The sequence below is a fragment of the Salvia splendens genome, chromosome 9 (assembly GCF_004379255.2).
Source record: "Salvia splendens isolate huo1 chromosome 9, SspV2, whole genome shotgun sequence".
NCBI lineage: Eukaryota > Viridiplantae > Streptophyta > Magnoliopsida > Lamiales > Lamiaceae > Salvia > Salvia splendens.
In genome coordinates, this window is record NC_056040.1 from 22088952 (window position 1) to 22112504 (window position 23553).

The window sequence follows — 23553 nt, forward strand, 5'->3', positions numbered from 1 at the left end:
TTCCATTAACTTCTTAGCACAAAAGAAGAAAGAGCTCGTGTATTAGTGCGGAGCATCCACGAGCACGGATGAGGGCCCGGACCCACTTTTATTAATTTTTTACTCCCTACTTTTTTCTAAGAGCACAGCACCCATATCCATGCTCTTCCGCAAGGACATGCTCAAGGGTCCCACCATTCTATTATTTAATTTAAATAAAAACATTTCCACAATATTAAAATGCACTAAAAATACCCGGAATACTATTACAAATTACAAAAAAATTAAAAATTTCATAATTAAAGTCTTAAAAATTAAAAATTACATAATTTAAATCATAAAAATTAAAAATTACATAATTAAATTCATAAATTTAAAAAACCCACTACACGTGGCAGAATTTCGCCCAAATGGATGATGAATGTGTGTATTTATAGATGATTTTGGGATTAATTTTTTTTAAAAAAATTTCAAAAAAATTCAAAAAATGGTAATAAAACGGCTATATTTTTGGGAATCCGAAAAAATATATATTTTTTAATTTTTAGTATTATTTTCAATTTAAAAAAAAAGAGAAAAAAAGAAAATGCCAACGGTCAATAGAAATGTGTCACGTCGCCTTGCTCAGCGGCACGGACGTGCTCTATGTATCGAGCAGAGCCGTGCCGTTGGCAAGAGCACAACAACGGACAGGGGCGTGCCATGCCAGCGGCACGGACGTCGTCCTCCACAGCGAGCACCGCTGCGGATGCTCTTATAATCGGATAGAGTAAAGTTTGTTGTAGGAGGTTGAGGCAAAACGGCACCGTTTCACGGCACAACAGCTCCTGTTGTGTTTCCACCAAAGCAGGGGATCCACTCCCAATATTGGTTGCATTGAAGTTTCAAATACATTTAGATAATGTAAACTAAAGAAGATAGGTTGAACAAGTACCCTACCTGCGGTCTTCTTGTGCTGCACAGGATCTTGAAGAGTATCAACGGATGAACTCGCTCGATATCTGGGTATCAATAAATTAGACGAGCGAGATTATACATTTCAAGTTGTTTCGGCTTTTGATGGATATGCAGATGGATTTCAATTGTACCCTTTTCATTGCTAATTCTGAGTTCCACTTAGAGCATTAGCAGTGGGGCGCCCTAAAGCCCATCCTATGCACTGCCACGTCAGCATTTTATCCTCCTATCCTTCCATCTGCAGTGGGGCACCCTACAAAAGTCCGCCCTATGGAGGACGTTGTTAATTAATTTAAATGTTTTCAAATATGTCAATGCAAAATAATTAAAAAATACCTCGATTAATTAAAAACGGCAAATCCTACATTGATTAAAACAAAAGTTTTACACGAGTTAGAAATTAAAAAAAAGTTGACTACTCTACAAAAGTCCCAACTTGCGGTTCAGCTCATCGATCATCCCCTGGAGGTATTCGGCTTTGGCCGGGTCCTGACATTGCATGAGGGCATTGTGCGTGTCCAACAACGTCCTCCGGTTGGCGGCCGCTGCCAACTCCGCGTAGGCAAGTGCCGCCGGGGTCGGGGTCGGGATCAGGATCGGTGATGGGGGGGGCGGCCACGGCTTGCGAGGAGGATGTCGCCTTCGCCTTCCCCTTGTTCTTCGCAGCCTTGACGCCAATGGGACGTCGGGAAGACACCTGTGTGCCGGAACTCTCCTCCTCCTCATACATCGTCCGATTAAGGTCCATCGGATATGCGCCGCTTACGCTGCTTGTGTAAGCACCGGCTTCGGTGGTCCTCGTCCTCTTTAGCGCAACCGATGGCAGAATCCCGCCCTGGAACTTCTGCTTGTCCTTCAAGAGCGCCCAGATGTTGAAATGCTTGAAGTCGCCGTACATTGACTGGTACGACAACATCGCTCTATCGCGTACATCGCTCAAGCTCTCGCCGCTTCCCTGCTCCCTCGAGCACTTCTCGTACTCCGCCGAGAACAGGTTGACTTGCTTCTTCACCTGATCCCAGTGCTTGCGGAGCTGCTCCCTATGACGCTTGTACTCGCTCGGCGGCTTCGCCTCATTGTAGCGCTCGGCGATGCTCTCCCAGTACGCAACCTGCTTTTGGTTGTTCGCGAATACCGGGTCCTCCGAAATATCCACCCAACATCTCGCCAAGACGAGGGTTTCATCTGGTTGGTAGTTCGTCCTCTAGGGGGCGTACTCTTCATTTATTTCCGGAGGTGGCACCTTGTACGCCCGGTGCCGGTTCCACTTCTTTCTGGAGGCGGAGGGGGCGGTGGGGCTCCATGTCAGACAGACCGTACGAATCCGTACTGAATTCGGGATCGTACTGCGTGTTGGAGTCGAACGGCCGATATTCGTCAGGGTCTGTACCCGGCCAACGTGCACCATCCCCAAACATCGGACTATTCGGACTTGGGTATTCACCGGAATCCATTTTATAGTGTAATTTGAGTGTGGAAAAGTGAATGAAAAGGTTACAAATGAAGGTGGGGTAGGAGGTATTTATATACATAAAATTTTCGGAATTAAAAAATAAAAATAAAAAACAAAAACGCATTGCATCGTCCTCGTCGCCCACAGTGGGCGGACGATGGCGCGGACGATGCCCTATCGTCCGCGGACGATCTATAGGGCGCGGACGATGCATCGGGCATCGTCCGCGCACCCACAGTGGGCGGACGATGGCGCGCCCCAGGCATTGGGCGGCCTATCGTCCGCCCCATTGCAGATGCTCTTAAGGGACTGAAACCAACTTGGACTTTGTATTACAGAATGGGGATATGGGAGGGTGTGAACCATCGGGCGCGCCTATCGGGCGTCACTGCAGCCCCGCGCCAGATGCAATCCTTTTTTTTAAAATATTCTTCTATATATACTACTTTCACTTCTCATTTCACGCACACCTCACTCCACTCTCCTCCCCCTCTCAAATTCTCTAGAATGAATCCCGGCGATTTCCCGAATCCGAATAGTCCCGACGGAATTTAAGTAAATGTAGGATTTGTCTTTTAATTTGTGGTGTTTTTATATTTATTTTTCTAATTGACATATTTGCAAACATAACAAATATAAAATAAATACAAAATAATAGTTAAAACTAAAGGGCGCCCCACTACAGGTGGATGAGTAGGAGGATAAAATGTTGACATGGCGGAGTATTGGGCGCCCCGCTGCTGATGCTCTAACAAGTGATTGAATTCGACCAACTCTTCATATAATTCCGTACACAAATCATGGATCAACTTTGATGCTTTGGGACTGGCGGCCGATCTATATTGTTAGAGTGGCTTTTTTACAACAAATTTGTTCAATTTGACTTAACCCCCCCTTTTCAAAACCTTATTTAAACCCTTACCGCATTGTTTAAGTAGCCTACCACCAGCTGATGAATCAAACTCTTCTACAGGAAATCCATTTTGTAGATTTTGGGTGATATTTTTTTTGTTGTAGAGAATAGGAATGTGTTGTGCTATTATTCTAGACCGTTTTTTCGGTATTTTTGCTCACCCCTCACAGGACTCCAGAAAATGACGAGTGGAGAAAATGTGCGACTAAGAAGTTCAATTTAGCTATAAAATATAACTGGGCATTACAATTCAAACTTATACAGCAGGTCTTTACCAGTAACATTGGACATTTCAAATCCATTAGGCTTGTTGCTACCATAGCTCGATTCCGGATTAGTTCAGCACAGAAGAAGCAGGGGCACTGGTTTTTCCTTTGGCAGCCGGTTGAGGTCCTGCCAAGAATCAACAGCAATAGCAGAGAATTAATTTCTTGAATCCAACATCAAAGACTTGAGGTGCAGTAAGACAGTTTTCTTTCAATATGGAAACAGGCATGGTGATCCTGTAGAATGCATGAATATAGATAGCTATTGCTGATGTTGTCATCAAATTCAGCTGAAACTTGTGTTGCAGAAATAAATGACCAATTTGCACTATCATTCTCTTCATTGAAAGCCACACTTGAGGATACATGTCTACAAATTGTGTTGGATCCACCACACCATCTAAGAAACATTAACCAATGAGACCATTTCTACTCCTTCACATATGCCACTAAATCCCAGTCTAGTCTACTCCAAGCATATATATGAGTAATATCTAACTAGTAATTCAAGTCTTACTGTCATAAACATACAGTGCTAGTTCTAGATTATTCACAAATTCTGTTGCCGTCCCACACCATTATGTTTAGCTATGTAAAATTCTCTACACAAGAAGCCATTGATTCATGTTAACTGCAAATTTACAATGATCTAAGCCTCAGATTCAGAAAATTCAGAAATGGGGATTTTCCCTAATATGAATCAAAATATGTAGTAAATGCTTTTTTAATAGAAATGAGGAGGCTTACTAGATGATATAAGGGCTTTAGGCCTGGTTTTGAACAAAATCTTGTGGCGAATAATTCCAATTACGTCTAGTTCCACCCTTTTTGAATCCGAATCTGGATCTGGATCTGGATCTGAATCATCCCCAACCTCGATCTTCTTCAACACTAAAATAGGCTTTTTCAAACTCTGTTTTGATCCGGTCAGCTCGTGGTACCCCACTACAAGTGTGTAACTTTCCTGAAAACCCCCAAAAATGCAATTTTTGAAACTCAACAAATTCTAAGCGAGAGAGAAAGGAAAGTGGATTAGTGGGAAACAAATTGATTGTTTATACCTCGGAAGAAGGGCGGCAGAGAAGGCCGATTTGGAGGTTTTGGATGCGGTGTTGGAATGAGGGCTGGGCTTCGACGGAGCCCTGAAGCTCCACAATCGCCCATTCAGGGCATTGCCTCTCTCCGCAACTGCACTTCACCTGTATTAGCATCTCCGATTTTGCAGAAATCGGATCAAATTTCACTCCTCACTAGCTTACGGTGGTGTGTGTGTGGGGGTTTTGGGGGTGGATGATTTGGCGGGAAAGGTCTTAACCCTGTGCTTTTTACCTTTTCCCCCCGAATAAGTGATAGAAGTAGAACGCAGTCGTTTAGGGCTTCGGCTCATGCTTCGATTTTTTTTTAAATGTCTTCTTTACAGTGAAGGGTTGTTGGGTGTAGAAAACAATAAATCTAGACACATTGAATGAGATTGAGAGAGAAAATGATCTATTATTGATCACACATAAATCATATTTTTACAAAGGAGAAGAGAAGCTATATAGCAACCGGAAAGCTGAACAAAGCTAACAAAAGTAACAAAAACTAACTAACTAATCCAAGCTGACTCATTGCTGACTAGGATCCAGCTGGCCAACGGTCATGTGAAGATATTTTGCCACATCTCATCTTCATAATCATGCACATCAGCTATTCATCCACGTATATCGACATCTCACTCATGCATGCAACGTAGCCATCTTCAACATGCCCCGTCAAGATGGACTATACAAACTATTGAAGTTCATCTTGTCCAATATAGCTTGAAAGGCTGAGTCTCCCAACGGCTTAATGAATATATCAGCAATTTGAAGATTGTTTCTGATATGAAGGGGTTTGATAATGCCTTTCTGATACTTTTCTCTGATTGTATGACAATCAATCTCAATGTGCTTTGTTCTCTCGTGAAATACTGGATTTGAGCATATATAAATGGCCGATTGATTGTCACAATACAAATGAACTGTCTTCTCTGTCTTCACTCCAAAGTCTTCAAGCAATGCCTTTGCCCACACAACTTCACATGTTGCTTGAGCCATGGCTCGGTATTCTGCCTCAGCAGAGGATCTTGAGATAGTGTTTTGTTTCTTGGTTTTCCATGAAAGCAAAGAATTGCCAAGGAACAAGCAATAGCCTGTCATGGATTTCCTAGTGTCAGGGCAAGCCGCCCAATCTGCATCAGAAAAGATGCTTAGTGTGGGCTTGCTGCTACTGGAAAAGAAAAGCCCATGTCCAGGAGTGCTCTTCAAATATCTTAGGATCTTTTCAGTTGCATTCCAGTGCTCAGTGCAAGGTTTTGAAACATACTGGCTCAACTTATGCACAACATAAGTGATATCTGGCCTTGTGATGCACAAATATAACAACCTTCCAATTAATCTTCTATATTTTGATGGATCTTCCAATGGTGAACCAGAGTCCAGTTGTAATTTTTTCATGGGATCCATGGGAATTGCTGAAGGTTTACATCCCAAAAGACCTGCATCATTCACTAGATCCATAGCATACTTCCTTTGTGATATTTGAATTCCCTTCTTGTTTCTGGCAATCTCAATGCCTAAGACATATTTTGGTACTCCCAAGTCTTTGAACTTGAAGTGTTGAGATAGAAATGCTTTGAAATTCTTAGTCAATTGTGGATCTGTGGTTGCCACTAAGATATCATCCACATAAACTACAATACCAAAGAAACCTGTTGTATCTGATTTGTAGAAAAATGAATGATCAGATGCTGATTGCTGAAGTCCAAAGCCTTTCAAAACTTCTGATAATTTGAAGTACCACTGTCTAGAAGCCTGCTTTAAACCATAGAGTGATTTCTTTAATTTGCAGACCAGTGTTGACTCAGGAGTGGCCCCCTCAACAGTGAGTCTGTCCACTTCCAGACCCGGTGGTATAGTCATGTAAATGTCTTCTTCCAAATCTCCATAAAGAAAGGCATTGTTGATATCTAAATGAGTTAGAGACCAGCCATTAATGGCTGCAAGAGCCAACATCATTTTCACAGTTGTGAGTTTAGCAACAGGTGAAAAAGTGTATAGGAAATCAACTCCTTCAAGCTGTGTGAACCCCTTAGCTACAGGCCTAGCTTTGTATCTTTCAACTGTAGCATCAGCATGATACTTCACTTTGTAAAGCCACTTACAATCAACTGGAATCTTTCCTGGTGGCAGTACAGTGATGAACCATGTATCAGTTCTGATAAAGGCTGGTAACTCTTCTTGCATAGCCAACTGCCACTCTTTTATTTGAGAGGCTTGTTTATAGGTGTGGGGTTCATATATGGCTGACATGAGGATGATGTATTTCAGATAATCTAGAGTGAGTTTGGATAAGGTGGAGTGAGCTGATATGGGATAAAGAGAAGATGATGTAACAGAATTGCAGACAAAGTCAGTTAAATGGGCTGGTGTTTTGGTGTGTCTGCCACTTCTTGTGGTGGTAGGTTCAGAAGAGGAAGGGGATAAATTAGGTGTTGATGTATGTGAGGAGGTGTCAAGGGTGGTGGTTGGCTGAGAGGTGGAGGGATGTACATAAGATGAAGGAAAGATGGAAGAAGGAAGATGAACCAGAGCAAAGATGTCTTCATGGAAAACCACATGTCTTGTAATGATTTCTTTCATTGTGTCCAAATCTAGGAGTTTATAACCCTTGTATCCAGTAGGATACCCCAGAAAAACACATTTAGATGCCCGAGGTGAGAATTTATCCCTGCCTCTATGCAAAGTGGAAGCATAGCAGAGGCAACCTATGACTCTCAAGTGATTATATGAGGGTGATTTCTGAAAGAGTATATGAAAGGGAGTTTGGTTATCAGGTAAGACATATGAAGGGGTTCTGTTTATGAGATATAAAGCATTTAGAATGCAATCCCCCTAGAAATGGATGGGTAAATGTGACTGGAAAAGCAAACTCCTAGCCACATTGAGAAGATGTTTATGTTTTCTCTCAACTCGAGCATTTTGCTGAGGAGTTTCAACACAAGAGTATTGTACAACAGTTCCAAAGGCTGTATAGAGAGAGGGGATATTGAATTCAGGAGCATTGTCAAATCTAATGGCTTTTATTTTTCTGGAAAATTGAATGAGAATGGTATTGAAGAACTAATTTAGGATGGTATTCACATCAGATTTTGTCTGCATCAAAAATGTCCAGACAAATCTTGAGCAATCATTAACAATTGTAAGAGAGTATTTGTATCCTTGATGCGTGCTTGGGGAAAAAGGATCTCAAACATCACAATGAATGAGATCAAAAGGATACTTAGCAACACTTACTGAAGATTGGAAAGGTAAATGTTGTTGTTTTGTAAGAGGACAAATATCACACAAAGAATGACTTTTATTGGAGAAATGAAGAGTTCATGACATAGCTTTTAGTTTGCTGTAAGATAAGTGTCCTAATCTTTTATGCCAAACATCAATGTTAATGACAGAGTTGACATTCAAAGAAAGATAATGAGCAGAATGACCTTGAGTGACTTTTTGCTCAGAATTCACATCTAGTGTGTATAGGTTTCCCAATCTTTTACCCTTCCCAATCACAATGGTCTGAGAAGCTTCCTGGATTTCAATTGAATCATGAGTAAAAATCACATTACAAGACATGGAGCTGGTTAATGAACTCACAGAAATTAGATTGAAGGAAAAAGAAGGAACATGTAAAACTGAACGAAGAGTAATAGATGGTGTGAGAGTGGCAGTTCCAATATGAGTTATAGAAGCTGTGTTGCCATTTGGCAATTTGACAGAGGCATTTTGGACAGGAGATGAAGAGCTGAAAAGAGATAAGTTGCAACATACATGATGAGTTGCTCCTGTATCTAGGAGCTAAACAGGTGATGGCATAGAAACATTTGCAATGAGAGAATGATATAAAGTAGTACCTGTGAAAGGTGGAGATTGTGTGGGTGAAGAGGTATTTTGTGCGACTGAAGTGGTAAGTGAAGGGGAACCAGTAGCAAGTTGGCTCTGCAACAAAGTTATCAACTGTTGACACTGATCAAAAGTAGGCATAACTGATGGAGTGCTAGACTTATAAGCTGACTCTGGAATGTTGTCATCAACAAAATTGACAGACTTAGAAGAATTGTAATCCTTTGAACTCTGATTCGGTTTGAATTTCCCTTTGCCAAAGCTAGGTGGAAAACCATGAAGAGTGTAGCATCTATCAACCGTGTGGTTTGTCTTTCCACAATGAGAACACACTCTGCCTCTGTTGAAGTAAGGTGAAGTAGCATTAGCCGAGTATGGATGCTCACTCACAGCTGGTGGCATAGGAGAGTATTTTGGAGATTCACTATATCCTCCAATAATATGCTGCCTTTCCTCTTGTAAAACCAAAGAGAAAGCCTTGGATACAGTAGGCAAAGGCACCATTGACAGAATGTGAGAACGAATATGAGAGTAAGATGCATTCAAGCTAATTAGAAACTGCATAACACACTCTTCTTCGTGATGTTTATGCCATTTTGCTGCACTTTGACATCTACAATTTGTACAAATACACCAGGAGATCGGTTGAGTATGTTTGTACTTATCCTAAACTATACGAAGATTAGTGAAGTAGTTACTGACATCTTCATCTCCTTGAGTCAGAGACATGGTTTTCTGTTTGAGCTGATATATGCGAGCAGGATCGCATTGTGAGAATCGATCTCGCAGATCTGACCAGATTTCCTTTGCATCATCTAGATACATGATGCTAGAACAAATCTGAGGTGATAATGAGTTCCTAATCTAGGAAACTATCATACTATTGCATCGAATCCAAGCATGATATAAGAGATCATCATCGGTTGGTTTCAACAAAACACCATTGACAAAAAGTAGTTTATTCTTAGCTAAGAGAGTCGTAGACATAGATCTACTCCAATTGATGTAATTAGAGCCAGTGAGAGGTTGAGATAGCAGTTGGAGACCGGGATTGTCTCTCGGATGAAGGTAAAAGGACTGGAAATGTCCTCCGCCGGCTGGATCTGATTGCCGCCGCCGCGAGGAGCCATTGAAAAGGTAGAAATTAGAAGTAGAACAGCGGAAATAGGATGATTTTCACTGATAGCATGTAGAAAACAATAAATCGAGACACATTGAATGAGATTGAAAGAGAAAATGATCTATTATTGATCACACACAAATCATGTTTTTACAGAGGAGAAAGGAAGCTATATATAGCAACCGGAAAGCTGAACAAAGCTAACAAAAGTAACAAAAACTAACTAACTAATCCAAATTGACTCATTGCTGACTAGGATCCAGCTGGCCAACGGTCATGTGAAGATATTTTGCCACATCTCATCTTCATAATCATGCACATCAGCTATTCATCCACGTATATCGACATCTCACTCATGCATGCAACGTAGCCATCTTCAACATTGGGGATGATGAAATGTTGCGAGAATCTCCGGTGGATGTTGTTAATTATCTTCGGTTCAAATCAAAGGAAACAAATTCATTAAGTTTTAACTGTATGAAATTTAACATGGTATCTGAATGAAGGAAATCTTCTTCAAAGTCTTTCACTGTTACAAACTTTACTTTCCCTGAAAATTGGAACTTTGTAAAGGACAAGTTTTAATGTTAAATTGGTAAAGTAGGAGAGAAATAGAAACAAAAAGTAAATGGATTATTATTAGTAAAGAATGTGGCCACCTAGTAAAAAAACACTTACCGAAAATGGAAATAAACTATTTTTGTGGGACAAACCAAAATGAAAAAAAATTGTCAATTATACAAAACTGTGATAACATGACAACAACACAACATTTACATATATAATGTCCTGAAAATCTACATTGATGTCAGGCAGATCTTCTCCCCAAAAAATGATCAAGGAATGAAAAAACATAACAAAAACTCTTTACAATTTCATTGATTCAGTTATGGAGTGGATTTGGACCACCAGGAACAAGCCTTCTTGACACAGTGTTCAAGTTTTTGCCTTTGCTTCGATTCCAATAATTAGGAACTGTTGCGAAGTGTTGAAGAAAAGTGTAATGAAACTTGGCTCTAATTCTTACATCATTAGCTGCAGCATCAATGTTTCTGCAACTTGTTAGATGCATCTGCGTACACAAAATCATTAACATCACCACCAACAATGAACACCTCATGTCTGAATCAACTTTGAAACAGTCCCACCTTTAAACTCTATGATTTTGCAGTTGATATTGATTAGTATGGTGTTTGTTTGTAGCTATGTGATTTCATAACATATTTATAGAGAGGATTAATTGAAGGTCAGAACCCACTTCTTTACGCGTACCACAAAATAATATGGTTTCGTGTTGTAAAGTATACATATTTTTGGATTAAACTACTCGTTGACTTCTTATCTAAGTACGTATTCTTCAGCCTGCACTATCATTTGTGTACGGATTAATCGGTTGTATTGATAAATTGAAGAATTATGATTACATTGGAAAATACATGTCTTTGTTCCAAATAAATGTCACATTTCATTTTTTTTGAAAAAAATGATCCCTCGTATCAATATATAAAAAAATACATTATATCTCTCCACTTTACACACAAAACAATAATATCTCATAAGATTTCGTTTCATCACCCAAATGTGACATTTATTATAGGACGAATGAATTATATAAATTTAATTTAGAATATATTTGAAGAATGTAAGCTGTTAAATGTACACGCTCCAAATGGTGGTTACTAGTTAGCCACAAATCAAAAGAATAAGAGGTCATAAATATAATAAAATAAACTAAAATATACATATAGCAATAAAGTCAGAGGGCTAGTATATGCTTTTAAATTTTGGTCAACTTTCCAAATTCCAAGTACTTGAATAAATTGGTAATACAGACTGATGTATATATTCCATTGATATAGACATATAGTTGATGTTAATATATAAATAGCGTATTGAAATAAAGAGTCTTGTGGCCGGTTGCATCGTCAATTTAATCTCAATCCTAAATGTTGGTATTGAAATTAACAAAATTAACCTTAAAGTTCAAAAAGTAGAAAAAGGATAAAATATCCGAAAATTATAGAATCATCAGTAATAGCAAACATATAGTACTTACTACTCTAGGCCACATAAAAGTTCAAAAAGATACCTGATTGATTCTAAATAATCGGAGATGATCTGCATACATTTAGGATAGAGGCCAACCAGATCAGAGTAAGAACACCATGCTACAAAACCGAGGGCACAACCATAGTGCCCGGCCTACACGTGCAGCCTCTTTAATTAGTCCTGAACGGATAGACTAGAATTACCAACACAGCCAAAGCATGCTCGCATTCCAGTGGCAGCGTTACATATGCATCTACAGAGAGTTTGATTCTGATAACGCTCGTTTTTTATATTTCCCCAGCCTACCTCTGTTTACCTGGAAAAGCATCGAGGTTTCAATGAATAAAATGTGCCAAGTCATGCAGAAGGAGAAAAAAACCATTAGTTTGAATGCTAGTATAACACACTCATCATTTGACCACCAAATAATTTGACACATTCGCAAAGATGAATAAGAACATCGACAGTTTCCATCATAAATTTCTTGCAAAAGACAAGTTTTACCTATTTACCAGCTTGTCGGCAAGGCTTTTCGCATGCTCCAAATTATGGAGCCTCTTTACAGCACCATCTTCATTGTGGATGGCAAGTTTTAAATGAAAGAATATATCCTTGTAAGCTTTCTCAAGTTCATCTGAGTTTTCAACTGCTTGTGTGTGCAACCAATCCATAGGTACACAGGCATGATCTGAATCTTCAGATTTATCATGAGACTTTGAACTGTTGTGCAAAGACTTGCTTCTCTCTCTTTCGCATACCTCTACTTCTAACTTAGCTGCCATCATAACAGCACGTCTGATGCATGAAGAAGGTAACTGCAATCAAGATTAAACATAAGTTTCAATAGAACACAAGACAAGAGAAGTCTTAGGCCAAGAAAGCCATAGCTCGAGTCCAGGAATATGAATATCCGAACAACCTAGGTCACTATACTTATTAGTACTTCACAATTATTGCTTCAACCAAATTTTTACAAAGAGTATCAAAAGCATACCTGTGCAAGTTGAGCGACCTTAAACCCGAAACTTCTCTCAGACACACCAGGCACAAGCTTGTAAAGGAAGGTTACATCTTCATGATTCACAGTATCCTCCTCCTTGAGCTCCGCATCAATATCCTTCTCTTGTGTCAAATAAGAAACATGGAATGCTCCGACAGATCCTGGGAACTCATTTCTAATGCTGAGTATTTCTGGATAATGTGTAACGAAGAGGACCATACATCTTTTATGCTCAAGAAGGTAATGCAATGTAGCATAAGCAATAGCCACACCGTCATGTGTACTTGTGCCCCTTCCGAGTTCATCAATTATGACCAATGAGCGGGAAGTGCAGGTTTGAAGAATGTGAGATGTCTCGCTCAATTCTTCCAAGAAGGTGCTTTTCCCTAGCTGAATACTATCCGAAGCTCCCATCCGAGTGAAAATGCCATCAAGAACATGCAATTTTGCCGATGATGCTGGAACGAAGCAGCCAACCTATGGAAATCAGAAGAACAGATACTGAAGAGGATCTAGCTTCTAAAACATTATCATAGGAAGAACGAAATGAACAACTTGTACATGCCTCAGAAAAAAAAAGTGATTTGTGTAATGTAAGTCATAACTACATTTGACAAACTCAATGGTAACTGATTACAGTCATGTGAGTGGAATAATTCATTTAAAATCTAAGTCTAATTATCACATTCCCGTTCTCGGTTTCTATTCTACATTTGCATTTTCCTCATTTTACTTTTGTTTCCTGTTTCCACTTTTTTTTTCTGTGTGTGTTTGTGCTGTTTACCTGAGCCAAAAGAGAAATAAGAGCAACTTGTCGTATATAGCAACTTTTTCCACCCATGTTTGGTCCGGTAACAACTTGACAGTATTGCCCATCTGCATGCAAATTTGTGTCATTTGGAACAAAAGTATCCTGCAGGATATTCTCCCTAACCTGCCGAAATTAATGAGCAGAAGCATTGATCAAAATTGCAGGCTAATTCCCTGTAAAATATCTTAGAACCAACAAATAATCACATAGAGCTCCTAGCTAATTAATCATCAATGGCTATCATCAGAGATATCGAGAACTATCATTACACTTGGTGTTACATACTTATGCAGCAAAGCTATTTTATCCCAGTGCTTTAAGCTTGTAAATCCCACTAACAAGCACAACAGAAAGTACAAGTCACCATGAGGAAAATCTTTTCCATTGCCCACTAGCATTATAAATCAGGAGAACACAGTTACACACATAAAAATGAAAAACTATAACTATAAGTGGAAAAAAAACTAAATTAATACAAAGATGGCTATCAGATTGATATGTCCATATATTCGAGACAAACATGATATACTTATAAGTAAAATAAAACATTATACATGTAAATTATAATATGGACATTTAATATGAAGACTCCATGGTTAAACCTCCATGACATTCACAATTGCTTCAAGTGCAAATAACTATGATAATCATAACTTTTGTCAAGCAAAAAAAAGTATGAAAAGAGGGGAAGAAATATAAAAAAAAATGAAAGCTAATAAATGGACAAACATCAATACAGATGTAGACTACATACTGGATGTCGACCACTATTGATGATAATCTGATTAGGCTCCTCATCACTTACAAAAACAGGTCGAACATAATTCTGCAATGATAAAGCAAATTCAAATATTAGCAAAAAGCCCTTGGAAAATGATGCATATGAAGTTGGAATCATATAACAATAGAACCTTATTCCTAGATAGCATGGCAAGTGAATTTAAACAGTCCAAAGTGGCTAATGCTTGAATGGCAGCCTGAAACTCAGAATAGAATCCACCAAATGTTTTCAGAAACCATTCCCAAGTGGCTCGACAAACAATTGACAGCTCCTCATTAGCCAGAGTTAATTGGTCTAAGGCACTCAATACTTCAGGTGGATGGTACCTAATTGTTTTCTTCGTGCTATTTACTTTAACCCAATTTGAAGGTATCTTAACATCAAGAGACAGCTGCAAACAAAGGTTATGTCAAGGCAGGGAAGTGGAACAAACATACATAGACCTGTACATCTTATATAGAAATAAAGAACAACCATTCACATAATACAAAAGCCGGGCTTATAATAAAAATAGGCACAAAATGAAGCAAGCACATGCGATAGTTAATGGACAGAGTTATGTTAAGGAAATGAAGTTGTTAAGGAAGGCACATGTGGGATGTACTGAGAAATCAAAGAAGCTATTGATCATACCAGAAATTTAATTTAATAGAAGTACCTCTATCAAATGTGTGACTCCAGATACAGTTGTAAATTCAAGATTGTGCATACGCAGTTGTTTGCGATACTGAAGAAGCAATTCATGCAACATCTCATTGGCCAATTGAACTTTGGTTTTGGCTGAAGTAACCTACAAAAGCAACAAACATTTATGCAAATTTAGATCAAGGTATGACAGAGCTTACAGAATAATCTGGATGGGCACACATATGCTCACACGATCATACCTCTGAGAAATTTCCATCAGAAACAATAAAAAGGTTATGAAAATCCCGTCGATCAGCAGCTTCTTTGCTAAGATGAGACAGGAGTCTTGCTGCAGTATTTATAACACTGGAGGATGAGGCTGTGAATATCACCTTTCTCAACAAACCAGAGTGCACAGTCCTGTCTCTGAGACTGTTGTTTATGTCCTCTATATGACCTTGAAGTTGATGCAATTGTCTTCCAGCAACCAAGAGAGCTTGAACAACTGCAATGAACTGTACATTGTTCCCAACAATGTAGTCATAAATACTACATGAGAGGAAAGCTGCAAAGAAGAAACTGCATAGAAAATGTTGGATCCAAGCAGAAAGGTAATTTCATGGATAATTAATACCGACCTGGAATGAAATTAATACAGTGAAAGATGATTATATAAATATTACACAGCAGAAAACTCACCTAGCGCATGAAAATAATTTCTCAGGAATCATAAGTATTAATAGGGCTTAAACTTCACGGAAGGAAGTTTAAAAAGGACTAGATCAGAGTGTAATAGTGTATATGATATTAGTAAGCAATGGCACTCGCATGAAGAGCAGCGTAGATTACGATAGGGCTTAACATCAGAGCATGTTAGGTCAATTTTTGTGTTACCTCAGATGGGGTAGCAGTTCGATGGAAAATTCTTGTGATCCCACGTTGAACATCAGGTGCTCGTCCTAAAGTGGTCAAAACAGATGATATTGTATGATGGAGTTCAGGCTGCACTACCATGATGTCAGGATTTTCCTCTTTTGAATCAACCTCAGACACTGAACTAGAGCCCATGGATCTCAATATTTCAGAAACAGCATCTGAACGTGCATAGATCATGTTTCTATCACATAAAGGATGAGTTACCTGCAAAATAATATTGAGAAAATCAAGTAAAACACATCGATAAGCATAAGTAGCAGAAGGGGAAGGGAAACCAAATCTTATAGAGAACATGGCAGGATCTAGTGTACTCCATACCCAGTGTCTGAGAAGCCTTGATCCAAAAACAGTAAGGGTATTGTTTATGCACTGCAACAGGGATCCACAATCGGAACCATCATAATTATTCTTCAGCACCTTCACTTGGAAATGGTAATCAAGAATCAAGATGAGACTGCCTTTGAAACCCGGTTGCATACAACCCTAAAATATGACTAAATCACTGACCTCTAGCTGTTGAAGAGCATTGGCTGAAAGGGTCATCTCTGTGATGCTAGCAAAAGGTCGAAACGAAGCTTCCAAACAAATAATTCTTTCAAACCCAAATTGTTTCAGGTGATGAATGGTTAAAGATAATGCTTGAATGACTAACTCAGGCATAGCTTTTAACCCCTTCAGATTGAATAAATCATAAGGCAAAAAAAAAAACACTTATCAGCAATATCAGCATGACATGGATACATTTGACAAGTGACAACTAAAAAGGCCATAAAATGAAGTCAGTCGGACCTCAAACCTCAAGCAGTTATTGCCTTGGACCTTTGCAACTATAATGTGCTGTTGGTCACCACAGGTGTTGTTACTTTCGTTTAAACTCTCATATAGTGATATCAATTCAGACAGGCCACCACCATCCCGTAAGCTACCTTGTGAAGCATGCATGACTCGGACATTTGAGGTAGGTCCAGCATATGCCAGTAGCAACTAAACAGGGAAAGACTAAATCAATAAGTAAATATAAATTGTTGGCATAAAGAAAGAACCTTGATGATGCAAGGATATGCACATGAAACACAAAAACTGTATCAGGATAAGAGGTTGCTCAATGTCAAGTCTGCAACGTGCATCACTTTCCAATTCTTCTAGAAAACAAAAGTCATCGTTGTCTCCAAGGGTAGTTAGAAATGATGGCAATTAAAAGTTTGTTTGTGGATAAGGTTTTGTGACTTAAACATACTTTATGTTCAGACTGTTTCTAAAACATCCAAAACTAGAATGATCAATTACAAAAGTGAAAATCCATAAGTTGCCAAGCAATCTAGAAATGTTTTATAGAAAACTTAAAAGAAATATATATCAATGAAGATTAGAGGAGACAAATAAAGACCACATATTTAAGACTACAAAAAACGTTTTTAACTCTGTTTTCTTGTTTTGTTTTTTTCTTTTAGGGTAGATCTCTGAAACTTCTGGTTCCAGTTTTCATAAATGAGGTCAAAATCTAATGACATTTTTATAGAATTCTTAGTTACAGTTTCTATAGATGACCTGAGTAATTCATTGATGACAAAAGATTGGCCTCTGTTTAGATTGAATTATTAGACATATGTAACAGCCATGGTTTTGTGTCCCATTAGCAAAATCTAGTTTTATAGAATGTTTTCGAGAAGAATTAATTCTGATGACAGTTAAGAGACAATACGGCCTATGTTAAATTTAATTGTTGGATTTTTCTGAAACCTCTGACCTGGTCTACTGTCACCGACATCAAATTTTCATAGAGCATCAGGGAATGCATTTAAAGTGTAAAACAGGCGCTAAAACTGCAGTGTTTATCCCATGAGAAGAAAAAAACTCTAAGCAATTCCTGAAATAAATATTCCAACCTTCAGAGATTGAAATATCAACTCTTCTTAATTAGGTAATAGTGTAATACTTAAATGGAAAAAGAACTACCATGACCAGCTGTATATCAACTTAACATTCCACATATGATCCTAATATGGTTATCAACAGCAATGTCCCGAGATGGAACCAGATGGTAATAAACGCAATATATGATAAAGGTCGTCTTGTCATAACATTATTTTATTTTCAATTTCTGACACCTCTCAATGTTGTGTGACATACAAGAAGCACAACACCAGTACTATGTAACCAATTATCCATAAGCGAGAACGAATATTAAAACAACCTTTTCGGTCTGCTTAGACAGAGGCCGTCCAAGAAGCAACTCAGCAGGAGACAAACTAAAAACCATAGCCTCCAATCCAGCTCTCGTGAAATCATCATCAAACTCGCGATAAACAACGTCACCAGTCGAAATTTCAACTGCCACAGCCCCAATCCTCGCATCCGCTTCCCCACCCCTCTCCACCACACAGAATAGATAATTACTACACGACCCAGACCCGCACCCTTCCTCTCCACCCCCTAAATCGTCAGCAGCCTCGAGAGTAGCCTTGGTGTACAAGGCCGACAGCCCCCGGCAGAAAGGAGCAGACTTATTCGCGCCGTGGGCCTTGATGGCCGCAGTCTCAGTTTGTTTGACAACACCAACCTTATACCCCGCACTAACAAGCCTCCTCACATGAACATTCAGCCTAAAAGTTGGCACACTAGCAGTCAAAAAGTTGTGATCCATGTATGCATAAATACCTAAAACTCTAGCAGCATTTTCAGCATCCTCCCCAAAAAATCGATATTTATACCCGACCTCAATCATCAGAAGCACGTCAGGGTACTTGTTTTTGAGGACTATTACCTGATTCTCTAATGGAGTGTACTTAGGGTTTCCGGATTTTGGGAAGTTAGTGATTCGGGAAGGTTCTAGACGATCGAGGGAAGGTTGTAGGAGCTTGTTGAGGAACTTCTGGTGGAGGATAGGATCGGGATTGGGGATGTCGGTGAGTTTGTTGTGAAGGGAGTAGAGGTGGTCGGTTTTGAGGCGTTTGGCGGGAGAGAATGAGACGGTGGTGGCGATTTTGGGGGGTGGGGTTGAGGGAGGGTTTCGAGGTGGTGGTGCGGAGGGGTCGGGTTTGGGGGCGAAGAAACGGGAAATTATTTGTTGTTTTTGCTTGCCCATTGTAGTGAGGCGTGAGCTATGGTGGTCGGGGAAGAGGCGCCGCGCCGCCTTTTTGCAGCGGTGGTTCTGGTTTTGACGTTCGTAATTCTTCGGATTTGGCGCCACGCACCATTCCAACTGTTGTATCACTCTCCTTTTTCGTTTTTTTAATAAATACACTAATTCAAGTCAAAATACTAATACATTACACAAAATTACTGAAATATTTCATAAATATCAAAATTGTAATCATGTGGAAAATTTGTTTAATATGGAGGTAAGATCACTAAACTAGTTAGATTTGCTAATTTTTTAGTAATTATTTTTCATAATGATATTATTAGATTGCATTAGAAGAATTTCATAATGAAATTCAATGTTAATAATAATAAATTAAAGAATATATTTTAAAAAAATAGAAAATAAAAATTTATAATTATATTCTCTTCGTCCAAAAGTAGTTGAGCAATATTCCTTTTTTGTTGTCCCAAGATAGTTGAGTCATTTTCTTTTTCGACAAAAACTTTATCATCTCTCATACTTTACTCTCTCTTCGTGTTTCTTACTTTACTCTCTCCACTTTAACCTTTAATATATCAATTTCTTAATCTCATGTTCAGAAGAAATACCCTAATTATTTTGGGACATATGGAGTATTTACTACTCCCTTCGTTCCCTCATAGTTGAGACGAAACTTTTCGGCACGGAGTTTAAGAAAGGAATGTTGAGTGTATTAAATAAATAGATAAAAAAGCAAGAAAGAGAAAAAGGTAGAAAAAATAAAGTAAAATGTGAATAGAGTAGAAAGAATAAAGTAAGGAGAGTAAGGTAAGAGAATTTTTTTTTACTATATATGGAAATGACTCAACTACGAGAGAACGTCCCGAAATGGAAAAATGGCTTAACTATGAGGGAATGGAGGGAGTAATATTCATAGGATATATTTATAGATCCATGATCAATTGAGATTTTTAGGCTAATTGAGAAATGAGATGCAATCTCAGCCACTCATTTTTATTAAATGAGTGGTCCAGAATTTGCCACATGAAAAATATTTTTAGATTAATTAATTATAAAAGGGCAGAAAGGTAATTTCATATTTTAATTAGGGATTGTGAGGGTGCTGGTGTGTGTGCTTCGTGAAGTTGGCTTCAATAATGGTGGCTTCCAGCGCTTTCAGAGCGCTCCCGATCTCCGCGAAGAGCTCCGGCCGATCGTCGCAACAGATCGACGACTTGATCTGCTCCGATCCGTCTTCAATCTGATCGACGATTACCTCCTCGATCTCGCTCGGCACGCCGCTGCTGATTTTGCTCGCCTCCTTCGCCCTCTGCCGCTGCTCCTTCACGTGATCCACCACGTGCCCCAATGGCGCCGCCTTGTCCATCTATATTGATCGGAATCGGTCAATTCAGTGAGAATTTTGATTCGATTTTGATTCGATTCGAGAGAGACAGAGAAAGAGGGGAAAATACCTTTTCGGATTTAGGGATGAGTTTGCGGAGAGTTGAGCGATTTAGGGATGAGTTTGCGGAGAGTGGAGCGTTGATTCTGTCTCTGCGGCGTTTCTCGGATGTTGTTTATTTGTTGAAAATCTGCGGCATTGGCTGTTGGTTTTTGGGTGAACAAATTTGCTGCTGACATTATATTGAAACTTCAGTTGTAGACATTTGCTGTTGACATGTTGAAATGTAGGAGATGCTGGTTTGTTGACATTGTGAATTGAAGATGAAAATTTAGGATGACATTTTGTAGGTGCCTTTGGAGGTCTGTTGACATATTGACATTTGCGTTGCTAGTGACATTTCTTTGAAATTTATGAATACATTATGGGATGTTTTTTGCTGACATTTGTGGAATTAGCATGAGAACATACCTTGAGCTTCGTAAGACAACTCCATAAAATACCAATTTGGTAGATGAGATTGTATAGAATATTGACATGTCATGTCAACTACGGTACATATCGTGTCAACTACACGTACAAGCTATGTCAACTGTGTTACAAGCCATGTCAACTACACGTACAACCATGTCAACTGCACATAGAAACCATGTCAACAACAATTATAAGTCATGTCAACTAGACATACAAGCTATGTCAACAATCCGACACATTAAAACACGAAATGACACTTATACCCCCGTGTTGACATAATGTGATAGCTGTTGACATTTCGTTAATCTTGTGGATTAGTGGCTGAGATTGCATCTCATTTCTCAATTTAGCTAAATAATCTCAACCTAACAGCACCCTATATTTATACATGTACATAGTAGCTAAGAACTACAAGAAACAAAATCGATCAATAAAAAAATACTCCCTCCACCCCATAAAAATATGTGCACTTTCCATTTTTGTCCGTTCACAAAAATATGTGCATTCCATTTTTGGAAAGTTATAATTATATCAGTTTAATAATATAAGTCTCACTATCCAGTAACACTACTTTAACTATCATTCTCCTCCTCTCTCGTACTCTCTTACTTTACCATACCATTCTACTTTTCTCTCTCACTTTAACAATTTTATCTTAATTCTCGTGTCATATCATCCGCATATATTTTTATGGGACGGAGGGATTATACAAAAGGAACCTTATAGAAAAAAACGAAGATAAAAAAAACTAAACCAAATGTAATTTATGAAACTAAAACGAACAATTTAAATATAAATAAACTTATCTTGTAAAACTAAAATAATATCTGAGATATTATAGGAAGTGAAATTCGAACGCTTGACTTCGTCTGAGTACCCTCTCTGAGTATTTATCAATGTTTTAAAAACCGGACCGGACCGGACCGGACGGTTCGGCCGCGAACCGGTAAGTGGTCCGGTCCGGTTAGCCCTATAAAACCAGTGACATGTTTAACCGTCATGAACCGCCGAAATAGGCCGGACCGGTCTGACCGAGAACCGGTTTAAATGCTTTTCAATTTTTTTTAAAAAATTTCAGCCTTGATAGGAATCGAACTCAAGATCTCCCGGTGAACTTACTAACAATTCAACCACTACACCACAAGGACTTCTTGGTAATAACATGAACATAAATTATTTTTATATGTTAAACACGAAATATTTTATCTATATAAACTAATAATTCGTATTTAATAGCAAAGTAATTAGTAATACTAATTATGATATTTAATTATCATCCACTTTATTTATGTATCGCTTACTACGACTAGTTTTATTATTATTTGTATAATACGTATATATGTATATTATGAATATGTGATTAATTATACTTAAAGTTTACTACTATTTGATTATATACTAGGAGTATTTACTAAATGTATGTTTTTAATTTATGTTTATTCATATATCTTTGTGTATAATATTATTTTGCGACATTACTTTTTGAAAATAATACTATGAAATTATTTATTTTTATACATAAATATTAAATTTTTTATTTACAATAACTTACTACCAGTATAATTTATATATTTAATCATATTTATTGATAAAAAATTAATAAAATTCAATCATTCACTAAACTTTTATAGGTGGAGGTGTAATGTTTTTGGGATATACTATTAATATATTATATATTCTATCATTCACTTAATTAAAAATATTTGGTATATTATATAATTATATATATACACATTTATAACAGTATAACGGTTCGACCGGTTGAACCATTAACCAGTGGCTTTACCGGTTCATTCACTGGTCCGGTTTTTAAAACATTGGTATTTATAGTGAAATTAACCCTACTGAGTACCCTTTTATGTACTCATCCCTTGAAAGTTGAAAGGACTTTTTTAATAAAAGGAAAAGTTGAGAATTTAGATCTTTAATAATTCAATATACACCATTCTTATCCCTATATATCTGTGGCGTCCACCGCATCGCCAACACCACCCACTGATTTACAATATTGAAATTTGAAACGGAAAAGAAAGAGATGTTGGAATTATCAAGTTGATAACCACTTAGCTATCAATTTGATTAAGTTAGAAGCTTCTTATGGAGTTATCAATTTGATAATCACTTAGTTATCAACTTGATTAAGTTAGAAGCTTCTTATGGAGTTATCAATTTGATAACTACCTCTTAAGTAGTAAAATAAAAAATGATCTCTTAAAGTGGAAGCAAAGTTCAAGATGATTACTACTTAATCTTCCCTAAAGTCTATAAATATGTGTGGAGGTTGAAAGGAGAATTCATCATAAACACACCAACATCACAAGCTCTCCTTTCACTCTCTAAACTAATTCTCTCATTCACATATAGCCACTTTAGGAGCATCGTCTCCTCAATTCTCGAAACTCTGAAAGTTCGCCGGTGCCTAGTGAGTTTGAGGTGCTTCTACTCACTAGGACGAAGTCGTTTTATCTTTGGGGACACTACGCCAATCCGTGAGCACTAGCCGGGGCGTAATTTGTCTTGCGGAAAGAGGGCTTTCTTCGACTCGACTTATCGTTAGTACGGTTATTTTCTATTTTTGTTGTAATTTCCATTTCACTTGTATCTGTATTGCTCTTCGGTTGTAATAGTTAGAGTACTGCCTGTAAACGGCTTTGGAATTTTCCCAATTTTATCCAACAGTCGCAAGACACATTAGTTGTACTCTAGGTGATGTCGACCGAAGCTACAATGAACGGAAACCATGGAGCTGGAGGAAACGAACACCAATAAAATGGATCTACTTTTGCAGCTGCCAAAACATCGGTG

The 23553-nt window shown here is 38.3% G+C and overlaps 3 protein-coding genes across 4 annotated transcripts; all 3 read right to left on the bottom strand.

Annotated features, from left to right (window-relative positions):
* Positions 1-3508: 3508 nt before the first annotated feature.
* Positions 3509-5004, bottom strand: LOC121747412 (chromosome transmission fidelity protein 8 homolog). The gene is made up of 3 exons (XM_042141447.1): positions 4630-5004; positions 4316-4532; positions 3509-3695 (listed from the first exon to the last, which is right to left on the bottom strand). The coding sequence occupies exons 1-3, from the start codon at positions 4777-4779 to the stop codon at positions 3637-3639; spliced, it is 426 nt and encodes a 141-aa protein (XP_041997381.1). The 5' UTR covers positions 4780-5004; the 3' UTR covers positions 3509-3636.
* A 6589-nt stretch (positions 5005-11593) lies between these two features.
* LOC121746754 (DNA mismatch repair protein MSH3) lies at positions 11594-19025 on the bottom strand. Of its 2 annotated transcripts, none has more exons than XM_042140682.1 (13): positions 18000-19025; positions 16595-16789; positions 16313-16477; positions 16124-16222; positions 15764-16009; positions 15130-15384; positions 14901-15032; positions 14373-14633; positions 14216-14287; positions 13435-13584; positions 12645-13127; positions 12163-12465; positions 11594-11966 (listed from the first exon to the last, which is right to left on the bottom strand). In XM_042140682.1, the coding sequence occupies exons 1-13, from the start codon at positions 18888-18890 to the stop codon at positions 11904-11906; spliced, it is 3315 nt and encodes a 1104-aa protein (XP_041996616.1). In that variant the 5' UTR covers positions 18891-19025; the 3' UTR covers positions 11594-11903. The 2 variants fall into 2 exon arrangements, with proteins under 2 accessions (XP_041996616.1, XP_041996617.1); XM_042140683.1 differs by having other exon boundaries at positions 12155-12465.
* Positions 19026-19974: 949 nt separating this feature from the next.
* On the bottom strand, positions 19975-20539 carry LOC121749307 (transcription factor bHLH51-like). The gene is made up of 3 exons (XM_042143888.1): positions 20525-20539; positions 20345-20437; positions 19975-20256 (listed from the first exon to the last, which is right to left on the bottom strand). Exons 1-3 carry the CDS (start codon positions 20537-20539, stop codon positions 19975-19977), a joined length of 390 nt encoding a protein of 129 aa, XP_041999822.1.
* Between the last annotated feature and the right edge of the window lie 3014 nt (positions 20540-23553).